This window comes from Furipterus horrens, unplaced genomic scaffold (assembly GCF_987537825.1).
Source record: "Furipterus horrens unplaced genomic scaffold, mFurHor1.1.pri manual_scaffold_8, whole genome shotgun sequence".
NCBI lineage: Eukaryota > Metazoa > Chordata > Mammalia > Chiroptera > Furipteridae > Furipterus > Furipterus horrens.
In genome coordinates, this window is record NW_028327178.1 from 70463788 (window position 1) to 70488118 (window position 24331).

General features: G+C 40.3%; 1 protein-coding gene across 1 annotated transcript in view; it reads right to left on the reverse strand.

The window, feature by feature from the left end:
- The window catches only part of SLC24A3 (solute carrier family 24 member 3), a 610095-nt gene that overhangs the window by 157496 nt on the left and 428268 nt on the right, over positions 1 to 24331 (reverse strand). The window contains exon 4 of the mRNA XM_090285998.1: positions 2596 to 2670. Coding sequence (XP_090142124.1) covers positions 2596 to 2670 — 75 coding nt within the window. The remainder of the gene's footprint in view (positions 1 to 2595; positions 2671 to 24331) is intronic.

The following is a 24331-nucleotide window of genomic DNA, read 5'->3' on the forward strand; positions in this document are numbered from 1 at the left end:
TAAAGAAAGATTTTTTTTCTCCAATACAACCTTTGGGGCTCTCCTTCTTTTCCTTGATCTGCCCCTGGTCAAAATTCTATGGGTTTCAAATCTTCTTTTCTGGCTGGCTGGCTGTGAGGGGATCTAGCTGGATTCTGGGGCTGCTATATTTTCATTCGTGGGCCTGCCGCTGCTCCCTGCCGTGAGCCGCACTGATTTGGGTCTCTCCTCACTTGTCCTGCGGCACCCTCCAGCAATCCTCAGGCTTGTCTAGCAATGCTGTTCTGCTGGCAAGCCAGTGCGCAAGTCCCCAGTCCCTGCCCAGCCTTCGGTCTTGTCTCTGCTCTTTCTCCAAAAAAAGTCTCTGTGTTGCCTGAAAGTTGCAGCACTGTCCTGCGTCCTTGGCTGGCAGTGCCTTATTGTGTGCCTGTGTGTACTGCTTGCCTGTCTGGGGTCCCTACCGAGTCTGCATTTATGCTGCAGCTTTCCTGTATGGGCCCCTCTCAGTTCCATTTTTTTGTTTGGTGGAACCTTGATGCGAGTGTCCACCTGGGGTGCAGGGTTGCCAGTCCAGGTTTGCCAGCCAAGGGAGTCCCCACCAGACTCAGTTCATACAGTTTCTCACAGTCCAGGCTGTTCACTGTCTTCCCAGACCTCCAGCTGTTTCAATGAAAGCTTCTTGATGACTCCCTCTGGGACATTGCGCCTATGGCAGGGGGAAGTTTCTAAGGTAATCCCAGCTAATGGGCTGGTCTGCAGCTGCCCCCTTTGGGCGTGGTGCAGCAGAGGCTCTGGGCTGGGGGGGCCCAGCGGCTCCATTTTGAGAGCATGGGTGAACTTTCTGCCCTCTTTCACACCACTCCCACACTCCCTTCCCTACTTGCCCTATCTGAAATCCGCACTCACTTACTCTTCTCCATGTTTATACCCCTAGTTCTTCCGCGATGGGAGCAAGCAGACAACTGCTACCTACTCCACCGCCATCTTCCCAGACTCTCACAAACCACTTTTGACATATTCGATCAGTCAAAGCACCTTCTCCATATACTGCACAAGTCACTTTTTTGCATTTAAATTGCATTTTTATCTTTCTTGAAATAAAAAAGCCTAATGTGCCTACAATGTTGCTTATTTTCTTCCACCTTCAATATTAAAATGTCTAAACAAAAATTCACCAATTCTGATAAATTTTTTTAAATGCACGCTGATATGACAGCTGTTATAATACAATCTAACAAAATTGTTTCTAATGAAGTTAAAGACAACTAAGAACTACTAGAACCATCATAGAGTAAAAATGTAACAGACTTTTGGACAACCCAATATGTACATTTCTAAAACAGTGTCTTTGCTATTTTTTAAAAGTTGTGTAGAAAAGAAAGAGTAGTGTGCTTTGCATAAAAAGTAAACCACCAAGTGGTGACATTTCAGAGATTGCAAATGACCCCAATTACAAGGGTTTCAGAACGTCTTCATCTTCCACATGAGGTGGCCCTGTTCTCAGGTTAACACACTTTGAACAAAGGACTTCCACATCTGTCCACTGTCCACCTCAGATACCACCTCACTCCTTCTTGTGCCTACTTCCACTGTATAAGGAACACACTGCCAGGGCCTCTCTAAGGTTATTGTGAAATGATTTTTTTATTTTTAAGTACACAACACTAACAGACTTCCAGGATGTAGAAGGAACTGATTAAGTTAGTAGTTCTCAAAGTGTGGTTTCAGACCAGTAGCCTCAGTAGCACCTGAAAACTTACTGAAAATGAAACTGCTGGTCTCTGCTGGCCCCCAAGACCTAGTGAATTCTGATGCTTAGGGGAAGCAAGGAAGGAAGGAAAGGAGAGGGAAGACAAAGTTTGAGAACTACATAAAGAAACTGGAGTTCCACATGGAAGGTGTATCTGGGAGAGAGCCCTTCTATAAAGGGATTCTGAATTAAAAATAAAATAAAATAAAATAGAAAGCTTCTGGTTAAAAGAAACTACATTTCAAAGTAGACAATGAGGTGAAAGAAGAAAAAGAATGAAAAAGTTATATATATGCTGAATATTTTCTGGTGAAAGGGATTTAACTTGGTATTCAGCCTGGTGTCACTGGATGGATTTTGAAGTCTGTTTCCTTGTCTCTGTGGCCAGTTCTTTCATCTTCTTGCCTTTAAGACCTCTTCTTGGAGCATTTCCATACATAAACAGAGGAAGGGTGACAGATGTGTGTGGTTGAAGATTTCTCACTCTACAAGGACCCCATGAATCACCAAGGGAGGGTTACAGAAGCAGGAGGGAATAGAGGAGAGGAAGATGCAGGAAGTGTCAAGGAGAAAGGAAGAGTAGAATTTAAAAGAGGAAAAGAAAATTGGAAGCAGAACACAAAACACCATGAAATACAACCAAATGTAACAGGGAGAGCTGGCCATGTGTGTCTATGTATGGATGGTTGTCTTGAAAATCTAAGCAGATTGATGGAGATTTTGTGCTAATATTGCCCATCGCTCTGAAAGATGCTGATGCCTAGTTCCTATCCCAAGTTGCATAGAGGACTCCTCAGGACCTTGGTGGAGTAGGCTGGGGCAGTACCAGTGCCCATCTCAGACATGCTGAGGATCAAGGCACATACCTCACAGATCTTTTCCAAGGAAGGGACGAAGAAGTCATCACACACAATGGCCAGTGCGTAGAACATGTACATGGCCTGGAAGAGAGGAGAAGAGAAGTGATTAAATTCAGAGTCAGGGTAGAGCCACAGGCTGAGGGGCTGGCTACTCTCTGTTTCAATAACATCTTCTGTCATCATGAATTCAACATCTTACTCAGGGTAAGAACAAAATATTTGCAATGCCTGTGATGTCCTACGTGATCTCATTCCTCCTTTCTGACATTATTGCCTACCATCTCCACCTCCTTGTTCTGCAAATATACCATGGATGCCTGTCCCATAGCCTTTGCACTTTTGGTTCCCTCTACTGGGAACACATTCTCCCAAGATTACCTTGGCTGACTTCATATCCTTCAAGACCTTGGATCAATGTCAATCTATGCAAGAGGCCTTGGATTCTCCTCCGTCCCATTTATCTCTGTTCCCACCCTCAACTGTGCTTTGTTTTTCTTGACATTATATGTGAAATTAATTTGTTTGCTCTCTGTCTCCCCCAGTAGAAGTCCATGTGAATATGAACTATATCTATCTTATTTATACTCAGCACTCATCACAGGGCTTGGTGCATGCTAGGTACTCAATAAATATATGTGCAATAAATAAATGAATATTTCCAAATAAACTTGTTCACTCTCATCTTCCCTGCAGGACAGCCTCTGTAATCTTGCTTCCACATTTTTGGTCAGCTATTACCAGGCCATAAATAACTTCTACACCTTATCCAATTCCATGTTTCGTTTCTAACTAATGAAATCTTACTTGGATTCCATTGTTGGTTGACCATCCAGTGTCCATCCTCTAGTCCTTCTAATGGAACCTCGGTTTCATTCAAATATCTACCATAACCCATGTGGATGGTAACTGGTAACCCTGACCTTTTCTCCCTGAATAGATACAGATTGGCCAATCAGTGTGTAGTAGTCCCCAGGGACTGCTATTGGTTCAGGGGTGGCACATGACCCAAGCTGGTTCAATCAGATGGCAGGAAAGGCTTTATAGTTCTTGACAGAGGGAGCTGTTTCTCACCATCAAGTGCTGGCTCTGGACAAAGAGGCTGGGAGTCCTGATTACCATTGGTAGCCATATTGAGGGAACTCTGTTTTGAGGTGAAGTCAACCATCAGCCAATTTAACATCACTGAACCACTGATCACATGCTAGAGTCCACTCTGCCTCCAGACTTCATAACATAACATATGGACAAACAGGCCAGTTTGATTTGGAATTTCCCTGTTACTTACAGCCCAAAGCATCTAATGGATGTGGTTGCTCATCCTTCAAATTCCAGCATCCTCTCATTTTTTTCATCATCCAGCATTTTTTCCTTTTGAGAATTGTTCCATGGGAAACACCTTCAATCACACATTGCCTACCTCCCTCACCATAGGGCATAGGCACATGACTCAGCCTAGCCATCAGAATACCCATTTCCTTTCACACAATGGTGGGTGAGCAAAAGGTCTGCAAGGGATTAACAGAGAAGCTGAGAGAGAGGGGTTTTCTCCTTATGATGTATAAATACCACCCGAGTCTGGAGCTGCTGGAGGCAGCTGCCATAGATAAATAGCTCACCTGAGAATGCAGTTCACCAAGAGATGGAACACACACACAGATGCCCAATGACACTTTGTGAACTCTGGACACAGCTCAGTCTGAAACCAAAGTGGACTTACAATTTCATGAGCTGATAATACACCTTTTATACTTTGCTGATTTGAGTTAAACTTCTATCACTTACAACTCTCCTTCATGAAGCTTCATGTAACAACCCAAGCATGATATTTTCTCTCTAGCCTTTGACTCTTCTTGACTGTTGAACTAATTTAGACACCCCTCCTCTCTTTATGTACTTGTTTTCTTTTTCACATGTACGTGTTGTCTTATCGACCAGGCTGTAAGATTCCAAAGTACTTCTTAACACCCGCGTCTGTGGAAATATCAGAAAGTGCACAAAAACATGTGCACAAGGGATGTTCTTTTCAAACTTCTGACTATAATAAATTATTAAAAATTAACAAAATATACCATAGGTGAAGGGTTATATAAACTTATAATTCACCATTCAATGAAATACTGTTAAAAGAAATTATGTAAATTCATATTTAGTGACAAGGAAAGGCATTTACACTACATTGCTAAATGGAAAGTATTATAAAATAGTGTGTAAAAAATATTTTTTGCTAAATTATATATAAGAATGCATACACACACACACACACACACTTACATAAGTGTATTTACATATAAAAGTTTGCAAAGCCATAAATAAAAATAGTTTCTCCCTTGGTTGGTGTGACTTCACCTGTATTTTATCCATGTTTTCTGATTTTTCTACCTTGAATTTTAATTTCTTATGTGATTTTTGTAGGCAGTGGGATACTGGAGAGGTAGCAACTCTGTCTTACATTTTCTACTCTCTGAGGGGCCTGGGAAGCCTGGCATGCAGAGAAGTCTTAAAAATAACTTTCTATTTATTGGTTTGTTCATAATCTGTACAAAATTATTTGCCTTTTGGGTTTTTTTTTGCAAATGTCAGTTAAAAAAATAATGCTGTGTTTTATAGCTTTGTAGAGTCAGAATACATATTCCCAAATTGCAATGGACTCAAGCCTTCTTTTGTGTAACGACTTGCCTGATCCAATGATAAGCAGACTTTATTATGATCTTTGAAAGGACAGTCAAATGCAGTAATTGAAATACAGAATTGAACACTTTCATATTAATCAAGACTAAATAAGCTGCCCATGGCTGACATACTCAACTCACTGAAACAGCCAATGATGCTTGGAAGTCCATAAACCATCTCTTCAAGACTACATTCCAATATTACACATTGACCCTGTTTTGAGGCAAGAAGCTCCATCTAACACACTGCAATATCAACACTTGGACTGGAATGAGAAGTAACTAGATCTGCTGGACTCTCTGTGCATTCAAGGCTGACGGCTATTGAAAGTCACATTATCCACTTGTCTACTGATGGGCACTTGGATTGCTTTCATATTTTGGCTATCATAAATAATGCTTCAATGAACATAGGGATGCATATATCTTTTTAAATCAGTGTTTTCAATTTCTTTGACTATATACCCTGAAGTGGGATTTCTGGGTAATAAGGAGGTTTCATTTTTAATTTTTTAAAGGAATCTCCACCAATTTGCAATCTCACCAGCAGTGCACGAGGGCTCCCTATTCTTCACATCTTTACCAGGATGTAGAGATTTATTTATTGTTGATTTATTGATGATAGCAATTTTGACAGGTGTGAGATGAAATCTCATTGTGATTTTAATTTTCATTTCTATGATAATTAGTGATGTTGGGCATATTTTCATATGTCTATTGGCAGTTTGTATGTTGTCTTCAGAGAAGTGTCTACACAGGTTTTCCTCCTATTTTTAAATTGGATTTTTGTTTTTTGGGTGTAGAGTTGCATGAGTTGACTATATTTCCTATACTGTACTTTACATCCTTGTGTCTGTTTTGTAACTACCAATTTGTACTTTTTAATCTTTTTGCCTTTTTCACTCAGCCCCCAACTCCCCTCCCTTCTTGCAACCATCATTTTGATCTCTGCATCTTTGAGTCTGTTTCAGTTTGTTTTGTTCATTCATTTTGTTATTTAGATTATGCATAAATGAAATCATAATTTGTCTTTTTCTGTCTTACTTATTTCATATAGTGTAATATCCTCTAGGTCCATCCATGCTTTTGCAAATGGTATGCTTTTTTTATGGCCAAGTAATAGTTCATTGTAAATATGTACCACCACATTTTATCTACTCATAATAACTATGTACAGTGCCAGGGGAGTGCTTGAAATACCAGGAGAATCACTTTGTAAAGTATATGATTGTTTAACCACTATGTTGTACACCTGAGACAAATATAAAACAATATTGACTCTCAACTGTAATTGAAAAATAAAATTAAAAAAAGAAGAAAGCGACACTAGTTCTTGTGCACAAAGCAGTATAAGGTGGGGACTCCCACTCAAAATCAAACACCTTGTGGCAACTACCTCTGGACACCTGAAGGTGCCCACCTGGTGAGGGGGCTCCTTTCCATCTCCTGGTATCTGAGGACAGGCCTGCCACTTAGCTTACAAGAAACTCGACTTTAACTCTCTACCATGTTACCCACCGGAAATCAGGTTCCCACTGCAAACACAAACAAAACTGAAGAAGATACTGATCAGGGGTGGAGACTGTGTGTGTGGAAGGGGGACAGGAGAGATAAGGAAACTGTATTTTCTGCTCAATTTTATTGTGAGCCTAAAACTGCTCTAAAAAGAGGTATACTATTACCAACAAAACAAGAACAAGAACAACACCACCACCAACAAAACCAAATGTACAGAGTCAAACTTTAAGATGCAGAGGGAAAAAAATGCAGAGAACTTACTGGTATTTATGGTACTGTAATTACAACTGGCCCAAATATTTCAGTGAATGAAGCATTTTTGTATTAATTTGACCATTCCTATATTTCCAAAAGAATATTATCATTGAGGTTGATGATGATGATGATATGTGCCACTATTTGTTGGGTCAGGAATTCAACCATGCTTATAGAAACAGTCTCATTTAATTCTCTCAGTTCTTGTGGGAGGCAGAGAGTTACTGGTCCCATTTCCCAGATGAATCAGGGAGTGTAGCATATTGTCCAAGGACATTTGGCTAGCAACTTGTAGGGCTTGGATTTGAACCCAGGGCTCTCTCCAAGCCTTCCCAAGGAGTCCGGCTGCCTCCTCATACAGAAGTCATTTCTGATTCACCATCTAATTGCCACCCTCTATTTTTAGATTGCCTACTAAAAAGCTGTCTTCCCCAACCACACTGAGGGAGGGATGATTTCAGAATCCAAGACAATTTGGGGGACTGCCAGTAAGAGCCATCGATGTTCTTTATTATTAATTTTTATTATTATTAAAAGTTTTATTTTGATTGCATGCTCACATACAAATACACCATCTGCATAAACATATGAATGTGCTCAGCTACCTCTTTATTTTTAGTGACTCCCTATTTTCCTCTATAAATGAACAGAACATGAACATTGCTGCAATAGAAATCTTTAAACATATGTTCTTTCCCATTTCTAGCATACATTTCCAGATGTGGAGTGTGGGCAACCACTTCTCGTGGTTTAGGGAATTGTAGACCTGGCCTGAGCATGACGAGCTGCCAGCATCCTGGCCGCACTTGTCTCTAAGTCTCAACATAAGGCTGTGTACAAAACATAACTGTCAACCACTCAGAGGGTTGCCATGGGAATTAGATCAAAGAGTGCTTGTTAAGCTCATTGTGCTTTAAAACTTGCTTTGCTTTCCTTATCTGTAATGTAGGGTAAGCTATCTTTAGCAGGGAGTATATGGAACCCTGCACCTGGTCCGAATGTTCTATAGACCTTGACTAAATCAGTCAGTGTGACTCCCGAATTAGTGTATGTTATCTTTTACTGTCAAACGCCTGAATACAATAGACAATTTATGAATTTTAACCTTGTATCTCTTGTATGTATCCTCCTCAATAAAAGACATGAGGAATGAAGGTTTGGCTGCTGGTCTCCACTAGAGAGGCGGTTACCTTCCTTCCCCCAGACATAACAAAGTGTCCTGGGTAAAAGTTTGTTCTGTCGTGGTCATGAAGCCTCTGCTGGACAGAGCAACTTCCAACCGAGCCTAGGGTGTGTGTGGCACCTCCGCCATATCTGGCCAGGTTAGAGCACTAGGCACCTGCAGCGCAAGTCAAAGTCTGTGCAACATCAGGAACACAGTCACAAGCACTCACTGTCCAACCCCATGGCATTTCCCACCAATTTAGGATTTTATCAGAACTAGAAAAGCTTTAGGCCAGAAATAGGATTTATATGAGGTCTCTGGTGATGACCGAGCTCTGAAGATAAGAGGCATTTCCTCCCTCTGGGCTGAATTCTCGGGTGTCCCTACATGAGTTGGGACGTAGCAGAGGTGTCTGGGGTCATCCCCCGAGATGTGTAGGGGCCTCATATAAATTTCCTTAACAGTAATATCATTCTTGGCTTGTCTGGGGATGTAAAAAATAAGAACTGGTCATTCAGCACTCCGAGCCCTTCCAGTTGTTTTAGACAGCTGGGAGAGAAACCAAGACATGTAAGAGAGGTTGGGATGACCAAGACGTGACACCCTTGCGAGCCCTCCTCACAAGCAGCACACTTTGACCCACTATACTAATTAATCCCCAGTTAGAGTCAGGGCAATTACTAGTTTGCTTTGAATGAGAGACAGAGAAGGGGAAAAATCAAAACCAACAAAAAAGGACCCACTTCCCAGGAAAGAATGGGGTCAGAGTTATCTAAAGAACAAAAGATTTATTCTCGGTTGCTACAGCAACTGGTAAAAGGGGCAGGATGTAAAATTAAGAGAAAACACTTAATTAAATTACTACAAACTGTTAAGAAATATTGCCCCTGGTTTCCAGACAAGGGCATATTACATTAACAGGTTTGGGAAAAGGTTGGGGAAAAATTGAAGTCGTTTCAGGAAAACGGAACTCCTATTGGATCTCAAAATTTATTAACTTGAAGCATAATTAGAACAGCTTTAGCTCCTCTTTATACACAGAAACTTTGAGTTCCGGAGAAATCAGACACAGACGGGGAATCCCACGGTCAAGAAGAAGGAGCAGGGAAAGATAAGGACCCGCCCTTGTGGGATTTGTCATATGCATGAAATTTTAATAGCTGCCTCTTTGCAGGTGCAATTAACTAAAACCTTTAAACTTTACAGAAAACAAAAAAGGAGGAATATAGAGTCCTCCTCATAGAATCTAACTAATCTAGCAACCTAATTAGACTTAAGTTTTAAAATTTTTATTGTGTTTTTTGTGGAATGTTGGGTCAAAAGAATTGTGTATGTTGCAGAAAGTCCAAGTATGTCATAGATAGACTGTGTAATTGAAAAGGGATTGTATAGGGGAAAGGAAAGAAAAGATAAAGTAATGAAAAAGGAAGGAAAAAGAAGGCATAAAGAAAGGAGATTGTGTATGACATAGAAAGAAAGGACATTCGAGTAGGTAACTCAAGAATAGAGGTGAAAGTAAAAAAGAATAAGAAGGAAAAGTAAGCATATAAGCCTTTAAAACACCATAAATTTTAAACCTAGAAGCTACAGTTCCAAGAACAAGCTGTGCCAAGCTTGCTGTTTCCCCTGCCTTCTCTAGCCTCTGAAAACTTCCAAGGTCTCTAAATGCAGTAATCACCAAAATAAAATTGTTTCTCTTTCTCTAGCTTCAAAGCAGGAAAAGGGGGCACTCTATACTCCCAACACCCTCCCATAATGTAGTTGCCACTGTTTAACCTTTTAATTACAGAAATAGGTTTGTCGCTGCTTTACATGCAAAAATTCACAGGTTTATAATGTCATCAAAAATGCTATCATTTCAACAAAGGCCCGGCAACTGGGTGTCTCCACAGTCTTAGACTCAAAGTCTGGTTTGTAAGTTATTATATAAGTTAACCATTTTGTACAAGTTTACTCATTACAGGTTTATCTATTCGCCTGACAATCTCCTAGATTCACTCCAACCAGAGAACTATATCTTACTGAAGACCTGGGAAACTCAAGGCCCTAAACAGCTGCTGACTAAACAACAGACGTCCCTATGATGTCCTGCTACAAACTCGTATTAATCAGGAAATCCTGGCCCAACTCTCAGCCATGAAATCAGCCATACTGTGACTGGGGGAATGACAAGATGCCCTGATCACCTGACAACAGCTTGCCTGCAACCCTGGATTCTTAAGACTATATGTTACCCCCTGTAAATAGAACTCTAGTCAGCATTCTTAGGCTGACAATACATTATCTATAGGATACCTTTCACACCAGCCTAAAAGGCCAAATTGATTGGCTGGAATTTGAACTTCATCAGCAATTTACGGACATTAAGCAGCTTGCTGAACAAAAAGTGTTTCAAACACTAAATAATAACCTTCAATGGCTTAACCCTAAAATCTGGTTTCAAGGTCTAAATTTATGTATTTGAATAATGGAAGCAGCCAAATTTTTATTGATCATTACTATACTCTGTGTCCTCCAATGTGTCTACAAGTTATTTACCCATGATCGTATTAGAGAAAAACAAGTAGCAAGTTTCATAGGCCTATCTGCTTTAGACATTACAAAAAACAAAAAAGGGGGAGATGTGGGAAACCACTCGTCATGGTTTAGGGAATTGTAGACCCGGCCTGAGCATGACGAGCTGCCAGCGTCCTGGCCGCACTTGTCTCTAAGTCTCAACATAAGGCTGTGTGCAAAACATAACTGTCAACCACTAAGAGGGTTGCCATGGGAATTAGATCAAAGAGCACTTGTTAAGCTCATTGTGCTTTAAAACTTGCTCTGCTTTTCTTATCAGTAATGCAGTGTAAGCTATCTTTAGCAGGGACTATATGAAACCCTGCACCTGGTCCAAATGTTTTATTGACCTTGACTAAATCAGTCAGTGTGACTCCCGAATTAGTGTATGTTATCTGTTACTGTCAAACACCTGAATACAATAGACAATTTATGAATTTTAGCCTTGTATCTCTCGCATGTACCCTCCTCAATAAAAGACATGAGGAATGAAGGTTTAGCTGCTGGTCTCCACTAGAGAGGCAGTCACCTTCCTTCCCCCAGACATAACAAAGTGTCCTGGGTAAAAGTTTGTTCCGCCATGGTCACGAAGCCTCTGCTGGACAGAGCAACTTCCAACTGAGCCTAGGGTGTGTGTGGCACTTCCATCATAGTGGAATTATTGGGTGATGTTCTTTTTAAATCTTATTACTTTTACAAGGTGCACTACAAAAATGCAAGACAGATATAAACCTCAAAAGTGCTGAAGCTGGCCCAATACCCTGGGAGAATTCAAATGTGCTTCAACGCTCCCTAGAATCTGAGCTGGTGGCTGAGCTATAGCAAACAGAAGAAGCAAATGTAGGGCACATTCTAGACATGTTGAGTAAGAGGTGTCTGGAGAGGAGGGTTGAGGTCTATGTGAGCTACAACTCCAGCCTCATGACCACAGGGACTCCTCTTCCCTTGGGACTTTCCATGGCATAGGAATCTGTACTTTAGCATTGATCATGTGCTGCCTAGACCATGAGACATGTTTTATGTCCATGTACCTGACCTCCATTCTCTGGAAGGGCAGCAGGTCTGCTCTTCATACATTCATATCCACATCATCTCAGGGAAGGCTTGCACAGAACAGAGGCCCCATTTATACAAGGTGAATGGATTCCAAAGAGATTGTGGCTCACAGAGTAGCTGCTGTTACTTTTAGAAGCCATTAGAAAAATGCCTGAGTAGCACTAATTGGCATAGAAACTGCTGAAAGAGAGGCAGCCTTGAGCCTTGGGGGAAGCCCACGAAGAGTAAAGGACATCACATCCAATCCTGGACTTGACACTTTCAAACTGCATAATCTTGAGCAACTCTCCTTACCTTGCTGAGCCTTCAACACGAGACCAATGACACTATGCTCTCCACTTATCATATGAGTCTGTTGTGGGGAATAAATGAAAATAAATGAACAAGGGGGTTTCAACACAGTAAAGTACCTCATGTAACAAGGACAATATCATGAGGATGTGCTCCAGTTATTTTGCTGGAGACAACAGAAAAGAGTCAAGTCACCCCTGGTGTCCTAACTGAGGCTGTCAGGAATCAGTTGACAGCTAGCTAATGCCTAGACAGGGGCGAGCCCATCTGATGCTGGTTCAGTTAATTTCTAAAGACCCAGCAGCTAAATAAGTGTTTATTATTGTATGTCACTGAGGTTTTGAGACCATCTGTTACACAGCATTATTTTGGCACTATGTAACAGATATAGCCAAGAGCCACCCTGAAAACAGCAATAATGGGAAGTCACTTCCAAGAAAACAGACTTTCTGGTTTTTTTTTTTGGGGGGGGGTGCAATATGCTCCACTTTTCTAGTATCCCTGAAACTAGTCATGGCCATGTAACATAGTTTTGGCCAATGAGAATAAGGAGCAGATCCAACTAAAGTCACCCTTTCTTCCTGCTTTGAACTAGGATGTGATGTCTGGAATGGCAGTAGCCATTGTATGACCATGAGACAGCCAGCATGAAGATACACACCAATATGCCAAGGGTGGCAGAGCCCTGAGGATGCCATTCACCAGCTGATCTAATGCCAGAAACCATTACTCTCTCTGTACTTATTATTATGTGAGAAAATGAATCCCTTCTTGTTGTCTCTGTTGCCATTAGCTGGGGTTTCTGCACTTGCAGTTATGTGCCTCTCACTGATACAGGGCACAGAAGATTAATTCTGCTTGGCCAAGTAGTGAAGGAGATTAGAGAAGTGTTCACAGAGAAAGAGGCTATTAAACTGGGATTCTAAAAGATAACTACTATCCCATCAGGCAATTTCAGTGGTTGATGGGGACTAATAAAACTAGAAAACTTTGGTAACAGTAGTTAAACTGAAAAATACCCAAAGTAACAGAAAATTGTTGTGGCCTGCAGCTTAATGGAGCTGAAAAGGCCCTAGCTGAAATGTTGATATACAGAAGGCCTTCTGAATTGTCAGGACAAATTTACCTGAACAGCATGACATTAATCTCACTGGTTTATGTGGCATCTCTAGTCAGTGGTTTTCACAGACAATTTCCTTTTACTACATCATCTGCACTCACATCAGTTTGTCTTTAATTTCAATGAAGATGGTACTGGAGAGGCAATCCCTAGGGAAGATCTATAGAACTATGGCCTTGCTGGAAAATTCTTCTAAATATCCCAGGGATTGTGGCTTGAATAATAACCAAAAAATATCCTCTTTTCCCTTCTTTTTTTCTTCTTTATAGTTTCAAGTGATCATATGTGATTAGACTTTAAAAATGGTTATTTCTTTTAAATCATTTCCCTGTGTTATGGGCTCCATATCCAATGGTACCATGATGCCATGCTTGGACTGGCTAATGCACCTAGTCTCAGGTTCTGCTGCCATTACAGACATCATTTGACTGTAAACACTCACCGTATCCATATCTAGTGACTAAAGAGACAAACACTGAGCCTTGCAGCCAGACTAGGGTTCTGAACAAGATAATCTGGCTGGAAGTAATGGCAGGGAAGAGGAATGTAGCAGGTGGTTACGGGTGTCCCTGGTTCTATCATAGTCTTTACGGCTTATTAATTTAGCGCATTCTACTGCCTTTCAAATGTCAGAATATGCTCCATTTGTTTGAAGACTTTTGATTTAACCTTTCACAAAGCAGTGAAGAAGTGCCAGAGCATCACTGTTCCTTTGAGCTCTCAAACAATGGCCAACGGGAGTTGGTGCATGAGTACTCAACTCCCTTGCTCCCTAGAGGGTTATCCACACTATCTTACTGGATCCCCCACTGAATTAAGCTCCAGTGTTCACAGTGTTGAAATCTTGAGCAAATACCTTTTACTAGCAATTTTCCTTCTCTGTCTCACTTCCTCCTCTACTGATGTTTCCCTCCATCCGCAAATGACCACTGACATGCCTTATCTCAGGGTCTCTTTCTGGGAGAGCCCAGTTTAAAACAAGAGGGAAGTTGGTTAAGGAAGACTGTGGAAGAAATGTAATGCAGTTTAAAATCAAGATGGGCCACTTGTAGAAACAGCTGTCTTCCATTAGTATATAGCGGAATCCTTCCCTTAGTTCCTCCCACTACATGGTCATTTTGTTAGTTGGCATTCTGCAGGTCTTCGAAAACTATTGCCAACTGAAAAGGTTTTTATTGCAGAAACTCAGACACTAAAGGAAATGAGTACATGTTAATGTACTTACTCCATTAGCATAAACCCTATAATTATGTCACTTGAAAATAATCTTCATGATGCTCAAATGAGGCCGAAGTCTGATTACTGTTCCTGGAGGTTACCATGTTGGTTGGGGTCACTGTTTTGGAGCCTTGTGAATGAGAGATTTACCATCACCGAAGAAATGTTTCAGTGGGGAAAGAATGCTTAATTAGTTGTCAGTTTCTCAAGATAATGGAGTAATAACTGCCACTTCCCCCTCATGTACATTAAAGGAAGGTTCTGGGACAGGTTTATATAGCTGGGCCAATGCCAACATGGGCCTCACTGGGTGTCATGTGTATGCATTCTCCGTTGAGCCTCTCAATGGCTGCAGTATGGGGCACTGGGCTTAATCTACACTCACAGATGGGAACCAAGTTCAGTAACGTGGTCAGGTCACATAGCTAGTAAGTGGAGGAGGCAGGATTTGAGCCCAGGTGACTGGCCTCTCAAATCTGTGCTCCTAACTATCATACCATACACCAGCTCAGGAAGAGGACTGTTTGTGTTCTACCTGAAGAGCATCTCTACTTTTCTAACCTCTCTCAGGCCCCATGTCTCCTACAGAGACCTCCAGTGAGATGGGGGCTCCTGACATGAGGTCCCTCAAACCCCAAACCCATCAAAAAGCACTTAGAAAGACTTAAGGAGTTTGTTAATTTGTATGGGAAAAAACTGCATCTTTGTTTTCACTAAATACTAAGCAGAATTCAGTATTTCCTTCCACTATGAATACAGATAATATACCATAGTAGTGTTGGCAAGACCTGGGAATCTGTCCCCAATGGAAATCATAGACATTTTATATAAGGTTACTGGTGCTTCAGAGGCCTCATGAATGTTCATCACTACTTCAAAAATAGTAGTTATGAGACCTGACACTAGATCTTGTATTTAATTTATTAAGAACACAAATCCTGGTGAAGTGGCCCCAGCAGCCCAAGATAGCTCTTTGAAGGTCACAGGGGTGACCCATGAGAAGCAAAGCACACAGAACTATAGAATAGGCACACAAACTAGTAAAGAGGGTTCAGGTTGATCTGCTGGAGCACCAACATGTCTGCTAAATATGTAAGCAGGGGATTTGGTATTAAAGCTAAACATAGAGCTATTCACTGGATTCTACGTGAGCTTAGAGGAGGGACACCTAACAGGTTTTAGAGAGTAAAGGGAGGGTATGTTCTGGAGGAGTTGATGCTTATATTATGTCCAAGAAGGTAAACAGGCATTAGTCAAGCAAAAAAGTCAGGAAAGAATTGGTTAGACAAGGAACCAGCATTATTCAAAGCATGGTGTCATAAATTAACATGGTTTGTGCTGAAAACTACAAATTATTCAGTATTGCTGGAGTGTAGACTGTTGGTGAGAAAGCAGAAATAGATAAGGTTGCAGAAATATGCAAAGAGCAGTTTGGGGAGTCTCTAATATTCCAGACTGAGATATTTCGATGCATAAATGCAAACTCTGTCTTGAATGGAAATTGCTGTTGATTCCATTGGTGAAACTTATGATAGTGATGATGGTTAATTTAATGTTGGTGATGATGATGATGATGATGATGATGATAGTGTTTGTGATGTGATGATGGGAACAATGAAGATAATGATAGTGATGGTAGTGATAACAGTGACTGTGGTGAATGATTGGGACAGTGATAATGATGGCGATGATGAAGAGAATGGTGATAATGATAATGATGATGGTGATGATGGTGAGGTGATAGTGATGAGGATAATGATTTGATGATGCGATAATGATGATGGTAGTGGTGGTGAAGATAGTGATTGTAATGTGATATTATAGAGACAATAATGATGATGATGGTCATGATTACGACCACTAACATTTATTGATTATGACCATGGATCTAGAACTTCATTAAAGCTTTCAAAATACTATTGTTATTCCCACCTTTGAGAGAAAAACAGACAAAAAATATAAGCCCAAGATCATGGAGTTAGTACATGACTAAAACTGGACTTCAGCCCATTTGCATGTTTCCAATCCAAGCCAGAGTTCATGGCTCTAACTCATTAACTACTTTCAGCAGCAAGAGAGGAGGAGTGGTCTGAAGGTTTAGAATGACCACTGGCTTGAACATTTCCCATGACCTCTCATTCTTATTTTTTCCCTTTCTTCCTATACCACTTCCAATGACACTTCACCCTCCTCCCCATTAAACCCTAGTGGCATATTCTGTGGGCATTCTCAAAATCTTATGTAAAGACTGCCTGACAACAAACTCAGTTGCTTACACTGCCCTTTCCTTTTAAGGATTGTTTGAGGAAATGAGGACAATGACTTTTATTCTAGGAATATATTGTAAATGTTAGAGGATTTAACTTCTCTGGAGAACTTTGAAATTTTGAAATTTACCCAATTATTTGCAAGGTGGTCAAACTCTTCACTTCAAGGTTGGTGAGAAAATTGCTTCTTGCTTCAAAGTTTTTATTGGCAATCTGAGCTGAGCCTTTCTGAGGAAAGCCACAATCACGTAGGAATTTTCATGCCAGATTTCGTCGTCGTCGGCAGCCGTCCGTCTCGAGAGACGATGGTGTAGCTTCTTAAGAGTCTATCTGCACCGCCGAGAATGGCTGTGCAGTCCGACTCGGGAGTGACATGGTATCTGTCTCCTCCCGTGTTGAATCGACATCTTGTGATGACGCTGAAGCTACAGATTTAGAGCTAAGCTTATTGCATAATAGTGTGCCTTTGAAAGACACCAGGCTAGTTACAGTTATCAAGATATTTGCATTCTTATCTTTCTGTCATTTTCTTGCTATTCTCTCTCCAAACAGTCTTGGGAGCTCGTGGACACCACAGCTGCCAGATAAACATCAAACAGTAGAACTGCAAGCCAGTCATGGGTAAGCAACCAGGACTTCCAAAAACAGAATCGGCCTGAAACATGGGCTTTTCAGGAAGGCCTATGATCTGGTGTCTCTTCAAACACATGTTCTTTTTATTTTTTTAAATTTTTTTTTTTTTTTTTGGTTTTTCAATCACAGTTGTCCCATTTTTCCCACCCCTTCTCCCGCAGTCATATCTCTCCCCGTTGTCCGTGTCCATGAGTCATTTATACATGTTCTTTGACTAAACCCTTCCCTTACTTATCCCCCTTCTCTCCCTCCCCCCTTCCCCCCATTGACTGCTATTCTGCTCATGTTCTTGATATATTTATTCAACATTTATTTAGTGAAAAATGGAGGAGAGAACTAATCTATTAATAAAAAAGTAGGGAGAAATTAAGCCTCTTACTAATTTATTTCCACTGGTGTAAACATAGTCAATATTCTGCAACATCTTTCCCCATTTTTCTGTAATGGTTATTCTTTTCAAGTTTCTCTTACAAAAACAAAACAAAACAAAACAAAACAAAAACCTCTAAAGTAGGCAACTTTTTTTTTCAAGTATCTAAAAAATTCTTTTTAAATTTTAACGATACGATTACACCTCAGATTTGTTCTATACTCATAAAGGGCAGAGAGTGAATCTGAAGCTGTCCATAAGCACATCATGAGAACATCTACCACTTGCTCTCAATAATTCTGATTTGACAACCATCTCCCTTCCATTTCCAATTTGACAAGAAATAAAGGCTTGGAGTCACGTTAGGATATTCCATTGTTTCTGTTTAAACTAGTTATGAAATTTAAAATGGACTTATGGCCCCTTGGTTTCTGTGAGAGCCAACACAAGGTAGATTTCCTTTGTTTGACAGAAAACAGGGTGTAGGATGCTGGCTTTAGTTTTTTTGTTTTTAATTTTTATTGTTTGTCTATTACAGGTGTCCCATTTTTTCCCTCATTGTTCCCCACCACCCAGCCCACCCCTTCTCCAGCAGTCAATCCCCAACCAGTTGTCGGTGTCCATGGGTTATTTATACTAGTTCCTTCACTAAACCCTTCCGCTACTTAGCCCCCTTCTCTCTATCCCTCCTCCTCCTTGTTAATCGTTACTCTGTTCCTTGTTCAATTTTATTCATTCGTTCGTGTTGTTCATTAGTCTTTTGTATCAGGTGATATCATATGGTATTTTTCTTTTGTTGCCTGGGTTATTTCGCTAAGCATAATTCGCTCTAGTTCCATCCATGTTGCAAATAGCAGGAGTTCCTTCTTTCTTTCTGCTGCATAGTATTCCATTGTGTAAACGTACCACAGATTTTTAATCTGCTCATCTACAGATTGGCATTTAGGTTGTTTCCAGCACTTGGTTATTGTAAATGGCGCTGCTATGAACATAGGGGTGCATGATTCTTTTGAATTGGTGTTTCAGGATTCTTCAGGTATAATCCTAGCAGTGTAATCGCTGGTTCAAAAAGCAGTTCCATTTTTAGCTTTTTGAGGTAATTCCATAATGTTTTCCACAGTGGCTGCACCAGTCTGCATTCCCACCAACAGGGCACTAGGGTTTCCTTTTCTCCACATCCTTGCCAGCACTTGTTGTTTGTTGATTTGTGATAATGACCATTCTGACTGGTATAAAGTGGTATTTCATTGTGGTTTTTATTTACAACTCCCTGACAGCTAGTGATGTTGAGCATTCTTTCATATGCCTTTGGACCCTTTCTGTATACCCTCCTTGTAGAAGTGTTTGTTCAGGTCCTTTGCCCATTTTTTAATTGAGCTGTCTGTCTTCTTGGTGTTGAGACGTGTTAAGTTCTTTATATATTTTGGAGATCAGTCCCTTGTCTGAGGTATCATTGGCAAATATGTTTTCCCATATGGTTGCTTCACTTTTCATCTTGCTGATGTTTTCTTTTGCTGAGCAGAAACTCCTTAGTTTGATGTAGCGCCATTTGTTTATTCTTTCCTTTATATCCCTTGCCTTAGGAGATGTATCAGTGAAAATATTGCTATGTGGAATATCTGAAATTTTTCTGCCTATGTTTTCCTAGGACTTTTATGGTGTCACGTCTTATATTTAAGTCTTTGATCCATCTTGAATTTTCTGGTGTAGGGTGTAAGTTGGTGGTCTACTTTCATTTTTTTGCATGTCCCAGTCCAGTTCTCCCAGCACCATTTGTTAAAGAGGCTCTTCTCACTCCATTTTATGTTCCTTCCCGCTTTGTCAAATATTAGTTGACTATATTGACCTGGGATTATTTCTGGGCTCTCTATTCTGTTCCATTGATCTAATTGTCTGTTCTAATGCCAGTACCAAGCCTTTTGATTACAGTAGCTTTGCAGTATAGTTTGATATCAGGTATTATGATTCCTTCTATAACGTTCTTCTGTCTCAAGATTGCTGTGGTATTTTGGGTCTTTTTTTGTTTTATATAAATTTCTGAAGTATTTGTTCTGGTCTGGGGAATATATCACTGGTATTTTAATAGGGATTGCATTGAATCTATAAATTGCTTTGGGTAGTATATATAGATTTTAATAATGTTGATTCTTCTCATCCATGAACGTGGTATTTGCTCCCATTTATTTGTATCTTCCTTAATTTATTTCTTTAGTGTTATATAGTTTTCCGAGTATTATACTACCCTGGCTGGTTTGGCTCAGTGGCTTGAGCGTCGGCCTGCGAGCTAAGTGTCGCTGGTTCGATCTTCCAGTCAGGGCACATCAGAGAAGGAAAACTCTGACTCCAAAAAACCTCCGCCGCCTTGCGGCATACCTCTTCAGGGGAAAGGCTAAGGGAGTAAACCCCGACAGAAAATCCGGAGCCGGAGTCCCTAAGGCGGTTTGACGTTGTAGTCAACACCGGCAACTCCTGCGGCGCACCTGAAGCCAAGCTGTATTGACTCCGTCTTTCCCTTGGACCCTTCAGCTGCGAAGAGAGGGGGGGTCTGCTGCATGGGCAACAGCAGACCCTCCATATCACCCTGCCCAGGCTCTGTAGCTTCAGCTTCACTGGAGAGGACACTCCAGCGTCATCGCAAGATGTCGATTCAACACGGGAGGAGACAGATACCGTGTCACTCCCGAGTCGGACTGCACAGCCATTCTCGGCGGTGCAGATAGACTCTTAAGAAGCTACACCATCGTCTCTCGAGACGGACGGCTGCCGACAACGAGTTTTCCGAGTACAGGTCCATTACCTCTTTAGTTAAGTTTATTCCTAGGTACTTTAATTTCTTGAACTATAGTAAATGAAATTTTTTTCCTAGTTCCTATCTCTGATATTTTAATGTTCATGTACATAATGCCTTCAACTTCTGAATATTGGCTTTGTACCCTGCTATTTTGCCAAACTTACTTATAGATCGAGTAGTTTTTTTGTGGAGTCTATTTGGTTTTCTATGTACACTATCACGTCATCTGCAAATAATGACAGTTTTACTTTCTCTTTTCCAATTTGGATGCTTTTTATTTCTTTTTCTTGTCTGATTGTTGTGGCTAGAAATTCCAAGACTAAGTTAAATAGGAGTGGAGAGAGTGGACATCCCTGTCTTGTTCTTGATCTCGGTGGGAATGCTTTCAGTTTTTGTCCACTAAGTATGATGTTGGCTCTGGGTTTCTCATATATAGGCTATATTATGTTGAGGTATGCTCCCTCCATTCCCATTTTGCTGACTGTTTTCATCATAAATGGGTGTTGTACTTTACCAAATGCCTTTTCAGCATCTATTGATATGATCATGTGATTTTTGTCTTTCATTTTGTTTATGTGGTATATTAATTTTTGATTTGCGAATTTTAAATCATCCTTGCATCCCTGGAATGAATCCCACTTGATTGTGGTTTATGATGTTTTTAATGTGTTGCTGGATCCTGTTTGCCAATATTTTGTTGAGGATTTTTTAATCCATGTTCATCAGTATATTGGCCTGTAGTTTTCTTTCTTTGTTGTGTCTTGACCTGGTTTTAGAATTAGGGTAATACTGGCTTCATAGAAAAAGTTAGGAGTCTTCCTTCTTGGATTTTTTGGAATAATTTGAGAAGAGTAGGCATTAGTTCTTCCTTAAATGTTTTGTAAAATTCACCTGTGAAGCCATCAGGTTTAGGGCTTTTGTATGCCAGGAGTTTTTTAATTACTGTTTCAATTTCACTCTTTGTTATCGGTCTGTTCAGGCTTTCTGCTTCTTACTTCAGTTTTGGAAGATTATTTGTTTTTAGAAATCTATCCATTTTATCTAGGTTGTCAAGTTTTTTTTTACCATAAAGCTGTTAGTAGTAATTTCTTACAATCCTTTGTATTTCTGTGATATCGGTTGTGATTTCTCCTGTTTCATTTCTGATTTTGTTTATTTGGGTCCTCTCTCATTTTTTCTTGATGAGCCTGGCTAGAGACTTGTCAATTTTTTTTATCTCTTCAAAGAACCAGCTCCTATTTTAGTTGATCTTTTGAATTGTTTGTTTAGTCTCTATGTCATTTAATTCTGCTCTTATCTGATGATTTCCTTCCTTCCACTCACTCTGGGCTTTGTTTGTGTTGTTGTAGTTCTTGTAGCTGTTTGCCTAGATTTTTTTATTTGACATTCTTCTATCCTTTTTAGGTATGCCTGTATTGCTATGAACTTTCCTCTCCAGACTGCTTTTGCTGTGTCCCATAGGTTTTGGGTTGTTGTGTGCTCATTATCTTTTGTTTCCAGAAACTTCTTGATTTCTTCTTTGATGTCATTGTTAACCCATTCATTATTTAATAGCATGTTATTCATTCGACATGAGTTTGAATGTCTTTGAGTTTTTTCCTTGAGGTTGGTTTCTAGTTTCAAGGCATTGTGATCTGAGAAGATGCTTGATATAATTTCAATTTTCTTGAATTTGTTGAGGCCTGTTTTGTGTCCTACCATGTGGTCTATCTTTGAAAATGTCCCATGTGCATTTGAAAAGAATGTATATTTTGCTTCTTTGGGGCTAAAAGTTTTATATATTTCAACTAAGTCCATTTGATCTAGAGTGTTGTTCAATGCCTCAATATCCTTGGTGTTTCTTTGCTTCAAAGATCTGTCCATTGTTGACAATGGGGTGTTACTATGAATGTGTTGCTGTCAATATCCTTCATGAAGTCTTCCAATATTTTTCTTATATATTTGGGTGCTCCTATGTTGGGTGCATATATGTTTACAAGGGTTATATCTTCTAGATGAATTATTCCCTTAAGTATTATGAAATGTCCTTCTTTGTCTCTTTTTTGGCCTTTGCTCTCAGATCTGTTTTGTCTGATATAAGTATTGCTATCCCAGCTTTTTTTATGTCCATTTACTACTTTTTTTTTTTCCATCCCTTCACTTTCAGTCTGTGTGAATCTTTGTTTTGAGGTGTGTCTCTTGTAGGCAGCATATATGTGGGTCATGTTTTCATATCCATTCTGCTACTCTATGTTTTTTGATTGGAGCATTTAATCCAATTACATATAAGGTTATTATTGACAGGTATTTATTTCTTTCCCTTTGTACCTGTGTTCCTCTCCCTCTCTCTCTCTCTCTCTCTTTTTTTTTCTTAAAGCATTCCCTTTAGCATCTCTTGCAATGCTGGTTTGGTGGATATGTATTCTTTCAGTCTTCCTTTGTCTGGGAAACTCCTTATTTCACCTTCCATTTTGAAGAAGAGCCTTGCTGGGTAGAGTAGTCTTTCTTTTTCATTGCCTGAAATATTTTTTGCCATTCCCTTCTGGCTTGTAGTGTTTCTGTTGAGAAATCTGTTGATGGTCTTATTGAAGCTCCCTTGTATGTTATTTGCTGTCTTTCTCTTGCTGCCTTTAGGATTCTCTCTTTGTCTTTGAATGTTGCCATTTCAATTATCATGTGCCTTGGCATGGGCCTTTTTGGGTTCATCTTCATTGGGACCCTCTGTGCTTCCTGGACTTGCATGACTTTTTCTCTCATCAAGTTAGAAAAATTTTCTTTTATTACTCTTTCAATCATGTTTTCTATCCATTGCTCCTCTTCTCCTTCTTGTATCCCTATAATTCTAATGTTGTTACATCTCATGTTGTCCTGCAATTCTCTTAAACCCTCTTCATTCTTTTTCAATTTTTTTTTTTCTGTATTGTCTGGAAATTTTTTTCTACATTTCCCTCTGCTTCGTTTAGCCTGCTTTTGATTGATTCTACTGTCTTCTACAGTTCAGAAATTGTATTCTTTGTTTCTTCCTGGTTCTTATTGATGGTTTTTATGCCCTTTTTTATGCTGGTGTAGTTCTCACTATTTTACTTGTAGTAAAATACAAGTTGTTTGTAGTTCTCTTGGAGTTCGTTGTAGTTTTATTTGAGTTTGTTGAGTGCATTGAGCTTCCTCATTACTATTGTTTTGAACTCCATGTCTGATAGTTTGATTGCTTCCCTTTCATCTATCCCTCCTTCTAGGAATTTCTCCTTTCATTTTGGTGGTGTGTTGTTTCTGTTTGGTAGGGTATTATTCCGCCTCTCCATTTTGGCACTGGTCTTTTTTTTCCTTTTTAGATTGATCTCCTTTTATTTTCTGCCTTTGTGGTTTGATCTTCTTGTATACAGTTATTGAGCTGCTGCCTCCAGCTGACTCCACTTGGAGGGGAGCAGTCTGCTTAAGTGCTTTCTCCTGTAGCACTGGGGATGATTCTGTATTGGGACCTAAGTCTGCTGCTCTCTGAGTTCTTTCTTCAGAGCCAGTGCCCAAAACATTTTTACAAAGTGCCTCTAGTTCACTTCACCCTCCTTTGGCCTCAGCCAGGGGTGGGTTGATCCCTTGCGCACCAGAACGGGTGGGTCCAAGGCTTTTCTGTGCACCAGCATGGGCTGGCAGTGGGCAGACTGGTTCCTTGTCTGTTCTGGCGGATGGGGAGGCCTCTGCACACTGGCAGGTGGGTTTGTTGTGCACCTGTTGTGCTGGTCCGGGGTCGCCTGGGTGCGCTGGCAGGGAGGTTGGTTGCATGCCTGGGCAGGCAAACCTGGGCATTTCTGTGTGAGTTTGCTCATGTGCCCCAGGGGGAGGGTTCTGGAGTGGGC